Source organism: Bos indicus, chromosome 2, assembly GCF_029378745.1.
Source record: "Bos indicus isolate NIAB-ARS_2022 breed Sahiwal x Tharparkar chromosome 2, NIAB-ARS_B.indTharparkar_mat_pri_1.0, whole genome shotgun sequence".
In the NCBI taxonomy this organism is placed as follows: domain Eukaryota; kingdom Metazoa; phylum Chordata; class Mammalia; order Artiodactyla; family Bovidae; genus Bos; species Bos indicus.
In genome coordinates, this window is record NC_091761.1 from 18127915 (window position 1) to 18148539 (window position 20625).

General features: G+C 35.7%; 1 protein-coding gene across 50 annotated transcripts in view; it reads left to right on the forward strand.

Annotated features, from left to right (window-relative positions):
- The window catches only part of TTN (titin), a 276354-nt gene that overhangs the window by 99179 nt on the left and 156550 nt on the right, over nucleotides 1–20625 (forward strand). For 49 of the 50 annotated variants that reach the window (XM_070798610.1, XM_070798811.1, XM_070798618.1 and 46 more), the window contains 27 exons: nucleotides 1286–1573; nucleotides 2298–2390; nucleotides 2511–2796; nucleotides 3571–3754; nucleotides 3990–4079; nucleotides 4173–4440; nucleotides 4549–4809; nucleotides 6760–6969; nucleotides 7178–7255; nucleotides 7362–7388; nucleotides 7796–7855; nucleotides 8395–8478; nucleotides 10334–10408; nucleotides 11556–11609; nucleotides 12457–12861; nucleotides 13320–13382; nucleotides 13741–13818; nucleotides 14428–14505; nucleotides 15091–15183; nucleotides 15412–15492; nucleotides 16516–16593; nucleotides 16990–17073; nucleotides 19302–19385; nucleotides 19610–19690; nucleotides 19836–19916; nucleotides 20091–20174; nucleotides 20423–20524. In XM_070798610.1, the coding sequence (XP_070654711.1) occupies nucleotides 1286–1573; nucleotides 2298–2390; nucleotides 2511–2796; nucleotides 3571–3754; nucleotides 3990–4079; nucleotides 4173–4440; nucleotides 4549–4809; nucleotides 6760–6969; nucleotides 7178–7255; nucleotides 7362–7388; nucleotides 7796–7855; nucleotides 8395–8478; nucleotides 10334–10408; nucleotides 11556–11609; nucleotides 12457–12861; nucleotides 13320–13382; nucleotides 13741–13818; nucleotides 14428–14505; nucleotides 15091–15183; nucleotides 15412–15492; nucleotides 16516–16593; nucleotides 16990–17073; nucleotides 19302–19385; nucleotides 19610–19690; nucleotides 19836–19916; nucleotides 20091–20174; nucleotides 20423–20524 (3450 nt within the window). The remainder of the gene's footprint in view (nucleotides 1–1285; nucleotides 1574–2297; nucleotides 2391–2510; nucleotides 2797–3570; nucleotides 3755–3989; nucleotides 4080–4172; nucleotides 4441–4548; nucleotides 4810–6759; nucleotides 6970–7177; nucleotides 7256–7361; nucleotides 7389–7795; nucleotides 7856–8394; nucleotides 8479–10333; nucleotides 10409–11555; nucleotides 11610–12456; nucleotides 12862–13319; nucleotides 13383–13740; nucleotides 13819–14427; nucleotides 14506–15090; nucleotides 15184–15411; nucleotides 15493–16515; nucleotides 16594–16989; nucleotides 17074–19301; nucleotides 19386–19609; nucleotides 19691–19835; nucleotides 19917–20090; nucleotides 20175–20422; nucleotides 20525–20625) is intronic. The other variant, XM_070798723.1, reaches the window with a different exon arrangement.

The following is a 20625-nucleotide window of genomic DNA, read 5'->3' on the forward strand; positions in this document are numbered from 1 at the left end:
AAGCATTATGTCTGACATATATTTCCCAAAGCATTTATCCTGTAAATTAATATTAATCTCATGTAAAAGGATAAAATTTACTCTAAGAGAAAAAATGGGTGGAAAGATGTATATCATTACAAATATACAGTCATAGCTTGAGGCGAAGAAATAGACTGTATTGTTTAAGGAGATTGTCTCAATCTGATCTTCTAACTGTAATGGCTTCATCCAGATGATTATGAGGCAGTTCATCAAAATCACTTTGCAATCTAACTTCATTGAACAGCTGGGAGTTAATTACCAACTCTGATCATCTAGCTGGCCATTTCAGGGTGCCCAGACAATAGGCTAATATCATCAGTAGGTTAATATTACTAATAAGGTAATATCATTGAATTAACTTGTAATTCAGATTTTATCATTCATTTAATAGGACTTAAATGCATTTAAACACATTTAGTAAGATGAATATGTGCTTAGTGGTGGCTTTTATTCATGATTTACATTCATGATGGTTTTGCCATGGAGTAGATAGATAAATACTTTCTGTAGAATTCTGAGGCTTTTTAATACATAGAATTTTAAAGAGTAAGGCATCAGAAGTTTTCATCTGTGCAATCATAAATGTTGCCTTATTCTTCTTAAATGTAGGTCTCAGAACAGTTCAGTAAAATCATTACATAACACTGAGCTGTACACAGCCTTCCTGTCATGTTACTGATGTCTTCTTCATTGGTTTTCAGTTGAGCACTGAGCTTCAACTCCTCATTCCTTTGGGCAAAGATTGGGTTTTTAAATGCTACTGTAGCTACATATAATAACTAAATCTGAACATCAAGGAAAATCACATATTAAGATGTGGGCTCATGGATCACTCAAATGTTGGCTTTCTTTCCCAAAGGATAGCCAGCATTGCATATCATGCACAGAATTCTCCAATAGGCTCTTAGATTTCAGGGTCCAGTGAAAATACAGCTGCACCCAAGTTTGAGAGAATCAATAGTATACTATGTGACACCGAAGTTTACAGTAACTGCCAGTGCGGTGTTTGTAGTGCTGAATCAGGACACAGACACTTGGGTAATTCATGGGCAGCATGGCATCTGTTCTTTGCTTGTTTTTAAACCTTTTTCTATTTTTAAAATCCAACACGTGTAACCAGTGTTTTCAGAAATAAAGGCACGCGATTCAATTCTACTATATATAGCAATCAGTGCTACCTGTTAGAGGCAAAACGTTCTTTTCTAGAATTTAATACTTTTTTGTTGTTATGTTCCTCATGAAAATACCTTTTTAATTCTAGAACCTAAGAAGCCACCTGTGTTTGATCAGCACCTTACCCCAGTAACAGCAAGTGAAGGAGAATTTGTGCAACTCAGCTGCCATGTCTGGGGATCAGAACCCATCAGGATCCAGTGGTTGAAGGCTGGCAGAGAAATAAAGCCCTCAGACAGATGCAGCTTCAGCTTTGCTAATGGGACTGCTGTGCTAGAACTTAAGGATGTGACTAAAGCAGATGCAGGAGATTATGTGTGTAAAGCTTCTAATGTGGCTGGAAGTGACACTTCCAAATCAAAAGTGACCATTAAAGGTACAGATTTCTTGACACTATTGTTTAGATCAACTGCTTATGTTTGCTGATTACAATTTAAAAAAGAATGAAATTAGATTTTTAGAAGCATCAGTTATTGCTCATTTGCAATTTATAGCCTCTTCATTGTAATTGAAATACTAGATCATTTCATGGCAATAATTTCCAGATGAATTTTCTGAAAGTGCCCAAGTTCACCATCACATTTCTTGACATTTTTTTCACCATATCCAAAAACATAACTAAATGGAGTTCCAGAAATGATCCTGTGTAATAATGTGACATAAGGTAGCCTGACTTGTTGTTACTGTTCAGTCATTAAGTCATGTCCAACTCTTTGCAACTCCATGGACTGCTGCACACCAGGCTGCTTTATCTTCCACTGTCTCCCAGAGTTTGTTCAAATTCATGTCAAGTTGCAATGCTAACTAATAATATCAGATAGCCTGATATTATATCCCTAAAGGAAATCTATGTAATGAAACCAAGTCTAGAGGTATAAAACTTGATGCTATTGATGTGATTGTAGTTCAGTCTGCTTGCGGTAGCTGTCACTGGTTATAAATGTCTGTGAAATTGCTTTATCTTCTGCAATCCACTCATATAGAGTTCATAATATTTGTGACATTGCCAAACTCTTAAAGTCTACTTTTCAAAGAAAATTATTTATTGCAATTTTAAGGTAATTGTGATAACAAAACATGTACATGTGGTTTTTTTTTAGACAAGCCAGCTGCCGTCCCAGCAGCTAAGAAAGCAGCAGTAGATGGAAAACTCTTCTTCGTATCAGAACCTCAGAGTATCAGAGTTGTAGAAAGTAAGTACTTCATGAAAAGTATATCTTCATCTATCTTGTACATTTTACCACTGATTTAATTTCAGAAAAACTGGTTTTGGAAAATTAAATTTTTATTGAATTGTTTTCATTGTTCCTTAGAAACCACTGCAACATTCATTGCAAAAGTTGGAGGTGACCCAATTCCAAATGTTAAGTGGACAAAAGGGAAATGGAGGCAACTGAACCAAGGAGGTCGAATACTGATCCACCAAAAAGGCGATGAAGCAAAGCTGGAGATCAGAGACACCACAAAAACCGATTCTGGCTTATACCGATGTGTTGCATTTAATAAACATGGTGAAATTGAAAGTAATGTTAATCTACAGGTGGATGAAAGGAAGAAACAAGAGAAAATTGAAGGAGATCTTAGAGCAATGCTGAAAAAGTAAGTTCCGTAAAACATCACTTTTGGTAATATTCCCTTTGTGGACCGTCCCCTCCAAGATTCAGATTGTGAAAGAAAATAAGCACAAAGATGTTTTAACAGCTAAGGAAATATATAGTATTTGAGTGGAAGCTAGTGGTACCTTAATGTCAGTTTCTAAATAATCATCAGAAAGTTTTGAGAACGAAGTAAATTTTTATTAAAACTTTGAACAAAGGAAATGGCTTATAGAAAATCTGTGTCTAGACATCAAATTTTTGGTTCTACCTGTAATTTTCCTTACTCTGAATGGCTTTCTAGATCAACTGTTTTAAACATTTTCCATGATTACCAGTAATATCAATACCAATTATGTTTCATCATGATCAATCAATCATTTAATTTCTACACATTTCCCATGATATATATGTGTTCGTTATTAATATTTTCCATGATTGTTATCATTTTTCCTTTTTCTTTCAGTAGCCTCTTTTGTTGTACAGTTTACAAGAATACTTGTTTTCTTTCCTTTCTTTAACTCTTTGATCAATCTCTGTACCTGGCACTATGGTCCAATCTTAATCCACTCCGTCTCCAAACCCACATTTTTTGTTTGTTTGTTTCACAGTTTTGTTTGTTTGTTTAACATGGTAAAACTGGTAGTTATTAAATAAAGAACACAGAACTATAACTTTGTGAATAAAATGTAATTATATTTATAATCATTGAATGATGGTAGACAATTCAGAATAAGTAGAAGAGAGGTAATTCATGTTTATTTCTTATTTCATTTAGGACTCCAGTCTTAAAGAAAGGAGCTGGGGAAGAAGAGGAAATTGATATCATGGAACTTCTCAAAAATGTTGATCCAAAAGAATACGAAAAATATGCCCGCATGTATGGAATCACTGATTTCCGGGGTCTTCTTCAAGCATTTGAACTGCTAAAGCAAACTGAAGGAGAAGAGACACATAGATTGGTATGCTCTTTTGTGTATAGTATAATCTCTAAAAATTCACACTTGAAACATCTAGCTTACACCTTTTGAATTTCCAGACCCTACAATTGTATAATATCTTAATATAACCTAAGCAGCATCAAGAATGGAAGCTGAAAAAAAAAACAAAAAAAAAAGAATGGAAGCTGAATATAATCATCCATCTTCTAATTCAAAATCTTTTCCATATGTAATAATTCTACTGTTTTCTCCTTAGGAAATTGAAGAAATAGAGAAGTCAGAGAAAGACGAGAAGGAATTTGAGGAACTTGTATCATTTATTCAGCAAAGGCTGTCACAGACAGAGGTAAAATGAATCATGCTGATGACAAAATGAACAAATTATTGGAAATTACAAGGGAAGGAGTGACTAATGCATTTTAATTTTTTATTCTCCTAGCCTGTCACTCTGATCAAGGACATTGAAAATCAGACAGTTTTGAAAGATAATGATGCTGTGTTTGAAATTGACATTAAGATTAATTATCCAGAAATCAAGCTTTCATGGTACAAAGGAACTGAAAAACTGGAACCCAGTGATAAGTTTGAAATAAGCATTGATGGTGATCGACATACACTCAGAGTCAAAAACTGTCAACTTAAAGACCAGGGCAATTACAGATTGGTGTGTGGTCCACACATTGCTAGTGCTAAACTAACTGTAATTGGTAAGTAAAATGAGTTTTATTATTAAAAAAAAAACTGATGAGATGAATTTACTTTTGAATACATCACATGTGATATCAAACAAAATATGTACTGTATTATACCCACAGAGCCTGCCTGGGAACGGCATCTTCAGGATGTAACTTTGAAAGAAGGCCAGACTTGTACCATGACCTGCCAGTTTTCAGTGCCAAATGTAAGATCTGAATGGTTCAGAAATGGCAGAATCCTTAAACCCCAAGGTCGATACAAAACAGAAGTGGAGCACAAAGTCCATAAGCTGACCATTGCAGATGTGCGAGCAGAGGACCAGGGTCGATACACCTGCAAACACGAAGACCTCGAAACTTCAGCAGAGCTCAGGATTGAAGGTGGGTGAAAGAGTATGGCTGGAGTGACCACAGCATGAGTCAGAGGCAAATACTATGCACAACCCCTGCAGCCTTGCCTCTCACGTGCCTAAAGTGCTTGTGCGATCCCATTTCCCAACACACTCATGGCAAACCATGCACTCATGTCTCAAAGTCTATACAAAATCAAAAGGGAAGTATTCCCATAAGTGCCGATTCATTTTTATAGCTGGTTTGGACCAGTAGATTTCAATCTAAACAATGACACGACTTTCTAACAGTTATTTCTGATAAATTTCATGATTTCTTCTAAATTCAATTTTTTGCAATTCTACTAAATGCCATAAATCTCACGTCTCTGATTTTGAATCCTAGAAATAAATCTTAGAGAAAGGACCAGATTTCATGGCTATATGTCTTCACTAGGAGATGACATTTTGTTTATAGGCATCAGTTTGACTCTATCTGTATGAAACTGTATAGATAGAATTAATAATATATGTGATATATGATTAGCACTTATTTTTCAAAAACAGTTATTTCACATGAAGATCACATTCCAACCTTCTGAATCTCTGAAATGAAATGGAATGTCAAGATTTAGAAGCAAAGAGTTTTCTTTCCTAAAGACCTACAGCTTTGGACTGTATTCAGCAACATTTGGCTCTAAGGATGGGCTCTACTTCCAGGCATTGCTACCCATTTATAGCTGCTGAAATAACAACTTATGTGCCTTCTTATTTACATAAGCATTTCAAAATCTCTGACTTGCTTTACAGTGGATATCAAGGTCTGGTTGTATTTTAAAATTCAGAAATTTTTAATAGTTTTCCATTTAAAAGTTGAAACCACTTATTTTTAAAATAATTGCCTATTTTTTATATGATCCTATGGTAACAATAACCCTGTGTATGAGACAGCAAAAGAGACACTGATGTATAGAACAGTCTTATGGACTCTGTGGGAGAGGGAGAGGGTGGGAAGATTTGGGAGAATGACATTGTAACATGTAAAATATCATGTAAGAAACGAGTTGCCAGTCCAGGTTCGATGCACGATACTGGATGCTTGGGGCTGGTGCACTGGGACGACCCAGAGGGATGGTATGGGGAGGGAGGAGGGAGGAGGGTTCAGGATGGGGAACACATGTATACCTGTGGTGGATTCATTTTGATGTTTGGCAAAACTAATACAATTATGTAAAGTTTAAAAATAAAATAAAATTAAAACCAAAAAAAAAAAATAAATAAATAAATAGCCTAAAAAAAAAAAAAAAAAAAAAAGCTCACCAGACTATATATGATATCTAAGCTGCTCACAATGCTGTGACACATTGAATTCCAGATGAAATTTTGCCGGAGGATCTCCACTCCAGCCCTGCCTCCTCCTGTACACCTTGCCATTTGCAAGGGGTGGACTCCATGCCTGCCCACTGGTGCTTGCAAAGCAGGTTTCAGAACTCTTCAAAATGAATCCTGTGAAACTTAGAAGAGCAGATTTCCTATTGAGTTTAAAATTATTTCACAAGAAAAGTTATAAAGGTCGCGTAATAAACAGTTCTAGAACCTGAAAGGCAGAATTCTTTTACAGAGGAAAGAATTTCAAAAGGGAATAAAGTGTATAGTAAGATGAAGTTTATGTTCCCTTTCTTTTGAAGCCCCCATTTCACTAGCATCTTTAAGTTTTATCTGGATTATAAGCACCTTGACTATTTTCTTCATGTGAATATTATAAGGACTTGCAGAATTCCTTTACTTTTCCACATTAATCTTACAAGAGTACACTTAAATATTGAGTTAATTTTTTGGTACTGATGCAAAGAAGTGTACTTTCTTCTTGTTTTATATTTTCAGCCCCTTTCGGCTATTCTCCAATCAGATAAAAAGATAAGACACTTTGAACATCTGAGGGAAAAGCACAGTGAAAGAAATTCCTCCCAAACTAAATTTGAACTCTTTTTTATTTAAACAGCTGAACCGATTCAGTTTACAAAGCGCATACAGAACATTGTTGTGAGCGAGCACCAGTCTGCCACCTTCGAATGTGAGGTGTCCTTCGATGACGCCATCGTAACTTGGTACAAAGGACCGACGGAACTGACCGAGAGCCAGAAATACAACTTCAGGAACGATGGGCGCTGCCATTATATGACCATCCACAACGTGACCCCAGATGATGAAGGTGACTTAATTGACAGTGTCCCTGTGAATATATAATTTAAGCTTTTCCTGTTTTATGTATTTCTTCTCTAGTTTACACTTATACTCTATGACTCTGTCTAGGGTAGTTTCCTAGGAAAGAAAAATATAAATGAATACTATGTTTAAACAAAGAAGTGTTGTTTGCAAACATATCAGAACACACAGTTTTCATCATCTTTTTCCCTTAGGTGTCTATTCAGTAATTGCTCGACTGGAGCCCAGAGGTGAAGCGAGAAGCACCGCAGAGCTGTACTTGACAACCAAAGGTCAGAAAACACCCCATTCAAATCACACTGCGGTTCTGGCGACAAAGTAACCTGCCAAGACAATTCTATTAAATTTTTTAATACATCATTTTTTTTTATTTTACAGAAATAAAACTTGAGATGAAGCCTCCTGGTAAGTTAAAAAAAAAGAAAAGAAAATCAATCCTTGCTTACAATACATTCAGTGTAATTTTGTAAGTGATAGAAGCCAAACTAATATAAAATATTATTCAGTAAAATTATCATCAGGAAAATAATACCAACGTTAGGCTTTATGAGTTTGGGAAATTAGAGGTAATGAGGTCACATTCAGCTGACTTCTAGGATCAGGTCAAACAATGTGGCCATAGAACAAAACAGATTGTCACAGGGAATGAATTTGCATGTGTCACTGCTTACAGAAGAATCTTAATATCTTTGATTCTATATTTTAGATTCTGCTGTTGGAAATGCCTAACAACCAAACACATCTTAGTTGTCTAATAAATATCTGAGCTTTCAGTCTTTTGGTTCTTATCATTATTAAATGTCTCTTTTCAGATATTCCTGACTCCAGAGTTCCAATTCCAACCATGCCAATCAGAGCAATACCACCAGAAGGTAAGAAAGAAACCACCACCCCCACCCCCAGCCCCGGTCTTGAATATGGTAGCAGCAATATGCTACCACTGGGCTTCCCTGTGGCTCAGCGGAATCCACCTGCAATGCAGGAGATGCATGTTTGATCCCTGGATTGGGAATACTTCCCAGAGGAGAGAATGTCAATCCATTCCAGTATTCTTGCCTGGAAAATCGCATGAACAGAGGAGCCTGTCGGGCTACAGTCCACAGGGTCACAACAGTCAGACACGACTTAGCATGAGACAAACAAAAAAGAAGCAATGTACTGCCTACCACTAGAAAGTTACCAGTGCCAAACCATAGTATCCTTCTACTTTATCTTCTTCACGGTGTAATTAAAAATCAAAGCAAAAGAGTAGTTGCAATTATAAATAGATGCTATTTTTATGTGGTCTGACTATTGAACTGCTACTATACCACCTTTGAAGAACTGAAAGAAATGCATGAGACTTTTCATTGTATTTCACACAAAATGAGAAACCAAACCATGTTACTTATGATGGCATTTATTTTTTTAGAAATTCCTCCTACGGCTGTTCCTCCCATCCCTCTTTTGCTACCATTACCTGAAGAAAAGAAACCACCAGAAAAACGTGTTGAAGGTATTATATGTTAGCTACCTAAATGCCAGAATATAGGATTTAATTATTGAATATACAGACCTGGAAAATGTTGTTTAGTGCAACTTGTTGGCCCTCTAGTGGTCAGCAGGTTGGATTGCCTTTCAAAATGTAAGTTACATGATTTTAGTATTAATTAAATGTGTTGGATATGTGCCTAAAAGTCTGAAAATAATTAGAAAAAAATATTTTTTAAAAATCACTTAAGCATTAAGTATTCTTGCCAGTATTCTTGCCTGGAGAATCCCATAGACAGAGGAGCCTGGCAGGCTACAGTCAGTCCATGGGGTCGCAAGAGTCGGACACGACTTAGTGCACTGTCTAAGCATTAATAACAAGCTGATTTCCCATTTCATATTTTCCTAACTACTCTGTATAGCAATAAAATAATAAAATCAAATCCTAGTGAAACTTATAGAAATAAAAAATGCTAGTGTATAGTCAGGTTTAAAATTGTGTTTTTCCTCAATTACACTGTTAACTACTCCTTAAAATTCACTATTTCATTATAAAATATGAGTTAGAATATCTTTGATTTTTTTTTTTTTCTAAAGCTAAGGAAAGAGCTCTCCAATAAACTCTTGAGTGTGTCAGGGAATTGTCCCTCTTAAATAGTTCAGTAGATAAATTGTACTGTTTGTGCCTGGAACCTTCTCAACTAATTAATCAACAGAGTGCCTGGACTTTCTAGAGTTCTGAGGAGTTCAGAACTGTTGTCAGAATTCTCCCAGCAACATCAGGAAAAAATTCTGCATGTCAAGGTCACATTTTCCCAAAGTCAAGCCTCCAGGCTAATCCACTAATAGCCATTACAATTGGTGTCAAAAGCTTGAGAAAATTTTCAGCTAGCCTTAGGGGAAATCTAGTTAAAAGACAAAAAAATAAAAAACACTTCTAGTTTTATGATTAAACTATCTCAATAACAAAGAAAAGTATTTTTATAACTTACATAAACTTAGTTAACTATATTTCATCTACTTTCTGATAGTAAAAATGAGCAAGAATCAAATACCAAAAAATAGATTTCTGCTTATATTAGTTGTCAGGAATAATAATTCATCTCAATGAGTGATTTATGCTTTGAGCACTACTGTCAACACGACTAAGTACCCACTGGGAAACTTGAGAAATTAAATCACATTTAAAAAATTCAAAACAGTGTCATTATTCACGAATACTAGGAGCCATAATCAAGTTATGGTCTGGGGCCAGGATCAAGGTATATGTTAGCATTAACAAAAGAAAATTACCACGATATAGCGTAGGTGGAACTTTAATGTTACTAATTCACTTGTTATTCTTATTCCTGACAAATTTAAAGCAGTCTTACCTAAGTGAAACAAAGATGAAATAGTGTACCTTTTCTATACATGACATCACCTGGGTTTGCCCTGGATGTTTCAAAAACTTGAAGCAGGCATAAAATCAGTGTGGGCTTCCTGGTGGCTCAGATGGTAAAGAATCTGCCTGCAATGCAGGAGACCGGGGTTCAATCCCTGGGCTGGGAAGATCTTCAGGGGGAAGATCCCCTGGAGAAGGAATTGGCAACCCACTCCATTACTCTTGCCTGGAGTATTCCATGGACAGAACAGCCTGGTGGGCTACAGTTCATGGGATCACAATCAGACATGACTTTCACTTTCACTTACATATTCTTTCTCCTTCCCCCCAAATTTTTCTACTTTCTAGTCCAAAATCTTTCTGAAACAGGCATCTTACAATAATGTACAGAGTCTCTTGTTATCATCCAAGCATATGGAAAAAATAAATTTCAGTAAGCCTCCCAGTCTCCTGAAAACATTTTAGTAAAATTTACATCTGACATCTTATTTTTTAGTGACCAAAAAAGCTGTGAAGAAAGATGCTAAAAAGGTTGTCGCAAAGCCCAAGGAAGAGGCACCGCCACCTAAAGGTATTATGATTTATCAAAATTCCAAGAATTCCCTGGCAGTCTAATAGTTAGGGCTTGGCACTTTCAGTGCTGCGGGCCAGGTTCAATCCCTGGTCGGGAAAGTAAGATCCTGCGAGCTGCACAGCACCACCCGACCCCACCCCCCAAAATTCAGTCTTTCAGCTTTTCTCTTAGTTAAAAAAATTTAAGTCCAGATAGGGAAGGACAGAGGAAGATTAAGAGTGTGACTTTATAAAATAGTACCTCTTCATTTACTCACCCTCACAGTCTTCTTTGACTCACTCCTCACCTTCTCTTTCTCAACTTTATTTTCCCATTTTTTTTCCTCCCCTGTCCTCCTTTGCCTGTGTCTGCCCTTGACACCCAATGGCCACACCAGAGAGTTCTTATTATCTCTGGATGGTGATTTAAAGAAGGCACTGCCCTCTGGTCCAACATTTGGTCTTACTCTAGTCACTCAAATAGAATGTTTTAAAGGGCTGGTGCTAGCTTTGAGTGGTTGCTCCAGACCAGTTCAGCATCTTTCTGGGTTCAGCTGAGCTAAATGTCAATACCCACAGAAGAAAAATACTTTTTACAGGGGCATCAATTTACCTACCTTAAGTTTTTGTTGTAACTTGGGAAATTTTTAGAAAGAAAAATAGATAGCTAAATTTATGCAAACAGTTTTATCCATCTGGCTAAGATTAGAGTGCAGCAAACTCCTAAAAAGAAGGAAAACTCAGGAGCACAGGGTACCCCTTCACTGAGACTTTTTTCTGAGTGGTCATTTATGAAGTGTAATACAATAAGGAGAAGCTCAAAAGCCATGGATAGTTCCTGAACTTTATCATTAATCCCTGAAAAAAATTATTTTCTTTTAGCATTATGTTTCAGCATCAGACATACTGAATATTCTCTTTATGTTTCATATTAATTGAAATTGTTTTAAATCAATCTAAGCTAGAAAAAAAGTTTTACCCTTCTCATATTTTCGTTTGCATGGCATTGCAGACCATTTCTGGTGAGCAAATTTGCATCTTATAAAAGCATTTGGTATACAAATAGTTTTCACAGATCATACAAATGACTAACAAGGGTATATAGGATTAGTAAGCATTAAAAAATGCATAATCTGAAAATAAACTTGTATTTTATGTTTTCAAAGTTATAGAGGTTCCCAAGAAGCCACCACGTCCTACTGCCTTAATTCCAGCAGAAGGTAAATGAAATTATTAAATATTCTATTTCTTGCTGAGATTTTTATCCCCGCATTGTATTCTTATGTACTAGGCTTCCAACTTATTATAAAATTGCAGTCTCCTCTGCTACAGTAAAATTAGCAGTAGAAATAATGGCTATTTTATATTGGTCAAATTCCAGGAAAGAAACCTTGGCAGATGTTTATGTAGCCTCTTTGCAGTAGACACAGGGAAAGAAGTGGTTAGGGCTAGAAAGGAGGGATCACCTCTTACTATTTCAGCTGTAGCTAACACAGATATTAAGGATCATATGAATAATGTTAGCCTTAGTATTTTTAAAGTTGTCATACAAAAGAAATTAATTGATTTAGTTACAGAATTTCAAATATTATCTTTATTAAACTGACTAAAGAGTTATATTCAATATTAAAAAATGTAGCTTTACAATTAGTACTGTTTTTGAAAGAAGAATTGGAATTGTAAGTAGCTGCAGAAATATTAAATATAAATTCCATATAATGATCAAAGATTAAGATATTCCATGGGAAAAAAAGCTAAGAGTTTTACAAATTGGAGCTCCCACAAAACAATGGAAGATGTGTTCATTTAAGAATATTTACTGAATGCCATTTTGTACACATGGGAAGAATTCTCAGATTAAGAGTAGACTGTCTCTTGTCCCTCCTGATCGTGTTCCATAATCAACAAAAATTTAAGCAGCACCACAACACAAAGAAAACATAAATAATCAAATTGATGCTAAAATCCGAGATGCTGATATTGCTAAATGACATCGACTTTGTTTAGTGAAGTAATTTGTGTGGATATAATTAATATGCTAATCTTTTCTTTTTAAATTTATTTTAGCACCTGAAATTATTGATGTATCCTCCAAGGCTGAAGAAGTGAAAATAACGACCATAACCAGAAAGAAAGAGGTTCAGAAAGAAAAAGAAGCTGTGTATGAGAGAAAGCAAGCAGTCTACGAGGAGAAGAAAGTTTACATAGAATCTTTGGAAGAACCTTACGATGAGCTAGAGGTGGAAACGTATACGGAGCCATATGAAGAACCTTATTATGAGGAACCAGAGGAAGATTACGAAGAGACCCAGGTAGAAGCTAAGAGGGAAGTTCATGAGGAATGGGAAGAAGATTTTGAAGAAGGGCAAGAATACTATGAAAGGGAGGAAGGTTATGACGAAGGAGAGGAAGAGTGGGAGGAGACTTACCAAGAGAGAGAAGTCGTCCAAGTTCAAAAGGAGGTTTATGAAGGTATGTATCAGTTGGGTGATTTATTTTTCTCTTTTCCTCATTGTTGCTCAGTTCTATTTTCAAGGTTATTAACCTGATTCGTAATGAATATGAAATAGATGAAAAGACCGTTTCCATTTTTAAAGTTAGAAATCTCTAGAATCTTTAAAGAATTATTTTCTTCAGAGTTACTTTCATGCTTTGTTATTGTAAATTGAATCATTTAGTCCTGTTACTAAGACTGAATTCCAAGTGCTCTTTTCTAGTGTGGAAGTTCAAGTTTTAGTTTTACTACCTTGCTATCTCTGCTTGATCTTGCTTCTAAATCTGGCCTGAGTAATCCTGTTAGCAATAAAGATCCCAAATGCAATAATTTACACAGTTGTATATTATTCTTAATTTACATCATTTGCAAACTGATACAATTTATTAGAATTTACGTATTCAACCACTCCTTTTTATTACTGTTTTTGTTAAAGAATCACGTGAGAGGAAAATTCCAGCAAAAGTACCTGAAAAGAAAGAACTTCCACCTCCTAAAGGTATGTAATTGGAATTATTTAAATAGATCATATCATCAACACCATGATCATGGCTTGCTGGGCAAAGATGTATGAATCACAAGTTTAATCCAATAGACACAACTTCTTCTCGAAGCTTCATTGTATCAATGATTTTTTTCTAAGAATATCTACCTACTTCATTTAATGTAAACATAAAAAAGATGATAAACAGATTGTTGTGGTAAGCATAAAATAAAGCCAAAATACTTGAAGTACAGAAGCTTGTACTTGAAGTTCAGTGCAACAAACTTATCTCTCTCTCTAAAAATGAAAGAAGAAGAGAGACTATTTTAATAGAAATTCTAAAAGTACTGCAATTTTTTTAAAATGCTTACAGTTGTAAAGAAGCCTGTAGTTGAAAAAATTGAAAAGACTTCTCGAAGAATGGAGGAAGAAAAAGTTCAAGTCACCAAAGGTATTATTATTATTTAAAACATTTCATGCTTCTGGGTAGTAGCTGAATTGGTGATTTTTTTTTCCCCACCACATTATATTTTTTATACCTTCCAAATATTCCATTGTTGTTATTCAGTCACTAAGTCATGTCTGACTCTTTGTGAACCCATGAACTGCAACACACCAGGCTTCCCTGTCCTTCACTATCTCCCAGAGTTTGCTCAAATTCATGTCCATTGAGTCGATGATGCCATCCAACCACCTAATCCTCTCTTGCCCCCTTCTGCTTTTGCCTTCAATCTTTCCCAGCATCAGGGTCTTTTCCATTGAGTCGGCTCTTCGCATAGGTGGCCAAAAGTATTGGAGCTTCAGTTTCAGCATCAATCCTTTCAATGAATATCCATTACGTACATCTATTTTTCAAAAAAAATTTTCTCTGTAAATTGGAAGGAATTTGACTTCAAAAAACTGATAATAAAACATTTCAAGTACCATGTACACAAGTAATTGTTTACTAATATATAGTCACATGTTAGTTATTTATATAGTCCTCTAAATTAAGATTTTTAAAATTTTGTGCAAAACAATATTCTTCACAATACAAATATATTTGTACATATTTTTTAAGTACCTGAAGTTTCAAAGAAGATTGTTCCACAAAAACCTTCTCGGACTCCAGTGCAGGAAGAAATTATTGAAGTGAAAGGTATACATCTTTGTCTTTCAGCTACAAATTTTAAACATTTTTATTTATGTGTATGGATATGTGTACATATATTACTGAACAGTACACAAATATGAAATCACCAAAATAAATACATGTTATATATTATATAATATACATTTTATGTTGCACATTTATATAATTTATGTAAATAATAACTTTGTTTTTAGTTTCACTCTAAAATTGCATAATTTCCTAATTAAGGAAGGATTTGTGTTTAATCAGTAGTTCTCTAACTTTACTTTGCAGTGTTTTCTATTACATATAATATTCCCATCCTCTCATTTATGTAAATAAGCCCTAATGGCTTTGGGAAAACACCGCATCACATGTGAAGAAGTTGTCTCTATTTGATTCCAATTTAATAGTATTTGATAAAGGCTGCATGGTTGTTTGTCCCTATAGATCAAAACATGATTTGTTTCCTCGTCAATACTGAATTTGTTCTTAAGCTATCACATTAACCCACTCATTCTGCAACTAAAAACTTAAATATAGTATACACGCCATGTATTTGATGTCTTTTCCTGGAAAAAGAAATACTAATGTGAAATACTCTCTTTGAAGTACCTGCTGTACACACAAAGAAGATGGTTATTTCAGAAGAAAAGATGTTCTTTGCTGCTCACACAGAGGAGGAGGAGGAGGTGTCAGTCACAGGTACAAGGCAAATTTGAATATGGGGCTCAATTGGAAGGGCTTCAGATGGATTTTTATCTCTCTTCTTATCTAATCTGTGTTCATGTAGATATTTCTGTCTCCTTGTGAATCTTTGTCATCTTTTCATTTCAGTTGTCTGTTTTAATTCGTATTTCAATATTCTTTGTAAATTGCAATATCACCTACAGTACGGCATACCAGGAACTAATATGTACATTTTTTTTAAAGTCCCTGAGGTACAAAAGAAAACTGTTACCGAAGAGAAAGTTCATGTTGCTGTTTCCAAAAAGATTGAACCTCCACCCAAAGGTATTAGTGATTTATTCCAAGTTTAAAATCCTTTAAAAGTGTCAAAGTAACATTTTTTAAAAGTTCCAAATATCTGAATCTGTTACTATTAAATAATAGATTTAGTCACAGTCCACAGACCTACAGCCACTATATACAAAGGAAATCATAGGCAGGTGAGAAGACCCATGAGGAGGATACTAGAGGAAAGAATGACAATTCACAGCAGCTCTGTTTCCCACTTCACTAAGCTTATGATCCAGTGACCAACCATTTAGAAATAGAAATACAGTGTCCTGGAGCAAGCTCCTACCAGCTCACGAGAGCTGATGTTAAGTTTTCAGGAATTGGCTACCCAGCATTTAACACCTCCATGATTAAAAAATTATATAAAATTAAATAAATTATATTTAAAACTATGGTAATAAATGCTCAAAACTCATTAGTTCCCCCTTTTACTATGACTATGTTTCCGAGGTTATGTGGATTGCCTCTGAGTTGTGAAAATACTGGATCATTTTGCACTACTTCCTGTCCCTTCCAAACTCCATGACAGTGACATCATTATCAGTAGCCAGGATGCATGTATTTGCACCACCATGAAAATTGGAACTTGGAAACTGATCCAGACTACAAATTAGGGCTCCCGTCCCCGCCACCACTGACCCTCTTCTCTGCCCAGGCAAAATGTTAAACATTTAGGATACAAACATTATTTAAGATAATTGAATGCAATTGTTCTAGTGCAGTGACTTTATAAAAGTAAAATTTCTAAAACTGGTGTCTGAGAAACTGGCCCTCATACCTCTGAGGAAGGGGCATTCCAACCTGTTTCTGGGAAAGAAGAGATTCCATAGGTAAAAGTGAGTGACAGGCACATTTTCTAACTAGCCCCTAGCCCATTGCCCCTAACCCTTGATTATGACACGTAATTTTGTTGCCTTCAATTGGTGTAAAACCAGAATATATTTTCTTTAAGCCTCAGAACAATATATGCCTTGTCAAAATGCACAGTTTCTCAAAAACAACCCATTTTTTTTGAAGTCCCTGAGCCACCCAAGAAACCAGAAGAAGTGGTCCCTGTTCCTGTTCCTAAAAAGGTGGAGCCCCCACCAGCCAAAGGTAGAATCACGTTTTTGAAAAATATTTGTAGTGTCTATCTTCTTATAGCTTTTTCTGTTGGATCTGTGTGTTAATGAGATAGCATCTGTAAACCAGTTGTAATATAGTTTAATCCTGTGTATATTGATTTCTTTAATTTGTGGTATATGTTATACAAATGTCAGTAACACTTTTAGACTCCAGACCATGCTAATTTGGTCTTTGTCAACTTCATGTAATATATGTAATGTCTCTACGGTATCGTACTTAGCATGTATTTTCATCACAGGTAGAGAGAATTAAATTACTTCCTAAATTCTTTCACTCTTACTGAGGATTTATGATTTAACGTAGTCTTAAGTGTCTCAGAAGGAGACTAGAGTTCTCAATATTGTTTCAACAATCGTGTCTTTCAAGTTCCTGAAGTTCCCAAGAAACCTGTGCCAGAGGAGAAAAAGCCAGTTCCCGTGCCCAAGAAGGAGCCTGCTGCTCCCCCAAAAGGTACACCAGACCTGATCACAGGCTGCCCCTTTGCTCCAAATGCCAGTGCTTCGTTTTACACAGTCTTCGTACTTACTTTGCTGTCTCTCTGGTGTCTTTGATGTCCCTAGTGTTTTTCGTTTGTTTGTCAGCTTTGGGGCTCTACTCTTGACATACATTATTTATGATACTGAACGACAGAAGTCACTTTTAAAAAGTAGCTATATCACACTGCTATCTTAAATTTTTAACATCTTCCCTTAGAGAAAGAAAAAGTATTTGTGAAATTCATTTTCTACAGGGCATGTTTCTAGGAAAAGCTCTTTCACTCCTCAGCTATGTGACCATTTCTTAATTTAAAAAAAAAAAAAAAACACTTTCATGAGTTATGAGAAGATAAAGATTAATAGGAGGGAGTTTGGTAGAACTGAATGTTAACAAGGTAAAGATGTTGCTGTGTTACTGGTAACAGCCACTCTTCTGAAAAGTCAATAAGGCCTACTCTTAAATAATTGGAAGCATCAACTTTGGGCAGTTACTTTCACCATATTTCTCTAGACATTAATTGAGCATAGGCACTTGCCACAAATGTTGCAATTATCTAATTAGTGAGTGAAGGGATCTTGCATACATGTGTGTTTGGATTGAAATGTGTTAATTCTGGCTTCGATTTTGGATTTGGTTGGCGTTGGGGGTTTTAGTGATGGACACTACTTTATGGAGGTGAGGAAGCAACAAAACTGCACACATCTGGTCAGTTATAGAGATCCAGTATCATCCAGCTTGAAAGAAAGCAGGCTCACACATTTTATGTAGTGTTCTCTTTTGCCTGATTTCTCAATTTTCCATTTTCTTCCTGAATCAAGTCTGCTTCTCTGTTTCTCAAACTCTTGGCTGTTTCAGCATCCTGGGGGGAGGAGAGGTATTCTTTTTTTTTTTAATTGAAGTATAGTTGATGCACAATACTATATAACTTTCAGGTGTACTATAAAGTGGTTCACAATTCTTAAAGGTTATACTCCATTTATAGTTATGGAATATTGGCTGTATTCCCTGGGTTGTGCACTGTATCCTCGTAGCTTATTTTATATATAATAGTCTGTATCTCTTAATCCCTACCCCCGTATTGCCCCTGCCTTCTTCCCTCGCCCCACTGGTGACCACTAACTTGTTCTCTATATCTGTGAGTTTGTTTCTTTTTTGCTGTGTTCACTATTTTGTTTTTTAGATTCTACATATAAGTGATATCATACAGTACTCATTGCTGACATTTCATTTGGCATAATACCCTCCAAGTTCATCCACGTTTTTAAATGGCAACATTTCATTCTTTCTTTTATGGCTGAGTAGCATTCCATTGTAAAAATATACCACATCTTTATTCATTCATCTAGAGATGGACACTTAAATTGTTTTGCTATCTTAACATTATAATTCTGCTATAAACATTGAGGTGCATGTATCTTTTCAAGTTAGTATGTTTGTTTCTTTATAGTCTTTTTTTTTTTTTTAACCAAATGAACACTTCAGTGTCATATTGAGAGGACTAGCCTAGCACAAGAGTGTTTCCTGAGTTTTGTAAATACTACAGGTGCACAAGCAAATTAAAAAAAAAAACCCAGAAGAGAAATATAAAAAATTAATAATGATATATATACAACCATTCTAATGACTTATTGGTCTAAGATGTGAAAATGTTAGTCACTTAGTCGTGTCTGACTCTGCAACCCCATGGACTGTAACCTGCCAGGCTCCTCTGTCCATGGAATTCTCCAGGCAAGAATGCTGGAGTGGGTTGCCATGCCCTTCTCCAAGTCTAAGATAGTCTTGGGTAAAATATACTCAAAATATATATGTTGTTACAGATTCCAGTTCTCAATACAAAGCATAAAGAGATTTTTCTGTATACTGTATCCATACTCTATATTGTTTCTGTAATTACTGATTTTTTATCAAAAGTATACCAATATATAAAGAATAAATTGTGTATACATACTTCTGTGTATATAACTCTCCTTTTTAGTTGCCTAAATGTCTCTGTAATATCACATAAGACATTTATCATAGCCTTTAGAACACTGTATCATGGCCTTTAGAACACTGTATTTTAATTTTTTGCATTATTTTGCCTATACATAAAAAAATCTATAACAGCATTAATGAACTACATAAAGATTTGTGTTCATGCTTATATCCATTCATGAAAGTGATATCTATCTGAACTAACATTGTATTTTAACACCTTTAAGTTCCAGAGGTGCCCAAAAAACCTGTTCCTGAAGAAAAGGTTCCTGTTCCCATTGCAAAGAAGAAGGAAGCTCCACCAGCTAAAGGTACAGTGACTTGCTTAGTAAGGAAGCCCTATCTTTATGTCTTGAGTATAAAACATTTTTGTGTTTAATTATCTGTTCATTTAGTTTAATTCAAAATGAATGTTTTATGGTGTAAGAATTCAACAACATTGTCTGTCTACCTGCCTACTTTCTTACAAAATAACTGTGCATAAGCTACTTTGGAAAATTCAAAAGGCAACTCTAAAAATTAATGTCTTTTCAAGTTCCTGAAGTACAGAAGAGGGTTGTCACAGAAGAAAAAATAACCATTGTCACTGAAAGAGAGGAATCTCCACCACCAGCAGGTACCCCATCCCGTCTCCATGAAAGAAATGTGTCTTTTCTTCAGGCTTCTTTAGTTGCATGTCTTCATTAGTGGGCCTGCCAGTTCTATGTTGCTCATTTTCTTTGCCTTTCTGAGAATTTTAAAATCAAATACTATCCTTTAAGTGCCAGAAATACCAAAGAAGAAACTTCCCGAAGAAAAAAGACCTGTCCCTCGGAAAGAGGAAGAAGTTCCACCACCAAAAGGTATTGTCTCTCTCTCTGTCTCTCCAAGAACCATCTTTACAATTTTATGTTCCAAGGCAAATGATGATTTTGTTAGTTCTGTGATATGTGTGGATCGTGAGTGTGTATCTGTGTTTGGTGTTGAGCTTCAGTGAAATAACACTCAAGTTCTGAAAGTGGACCATGTTTTTAAAGTACCAGCTGTGCCTAAGAAACCTGTCCCAGAGGAGAAAGTTCCCGTGCCAGTTCCAGTCGCTAAGAAAGCCCCTCCTCCTCGAGGTAGGATTTGTTTCATGCCTCTGACAAAAATCTTTGAGCCAGTGAATTCTTTTTCCTACCTGATGTCTTCTTGTACTGACCCCTTGTCTCTCTTCGGATAGAATTTCTATGTGCATATACTTGTGATACGTAACTCGTTTCCGACTGTTAGGGAGAGTGGTATACTGGGCAAGTCTTCCCCTAACTTTAGGGAGACTCTTGATTAAGACTCTTGCTTTTTAAGCTCTAATTTCAATGCTTTCTTAAAGCCGAAGTTTCTAAGAAAATGGTCATGGAAGAAAAAAGATTTGCTGCCGAAGAAAAACTATCGGTCACAGTTCCTCAGAGAGTGGAGGTCATGCGGCACGAAGGTATATAAACAGGCGTGAGGGGAGAAATGAGTTTGCGTGTGTTCCCTGCAAGTCTTTTCTTCTTGCCACATCGTTTACTTTAGAAGTTGTCCTGAGTATTG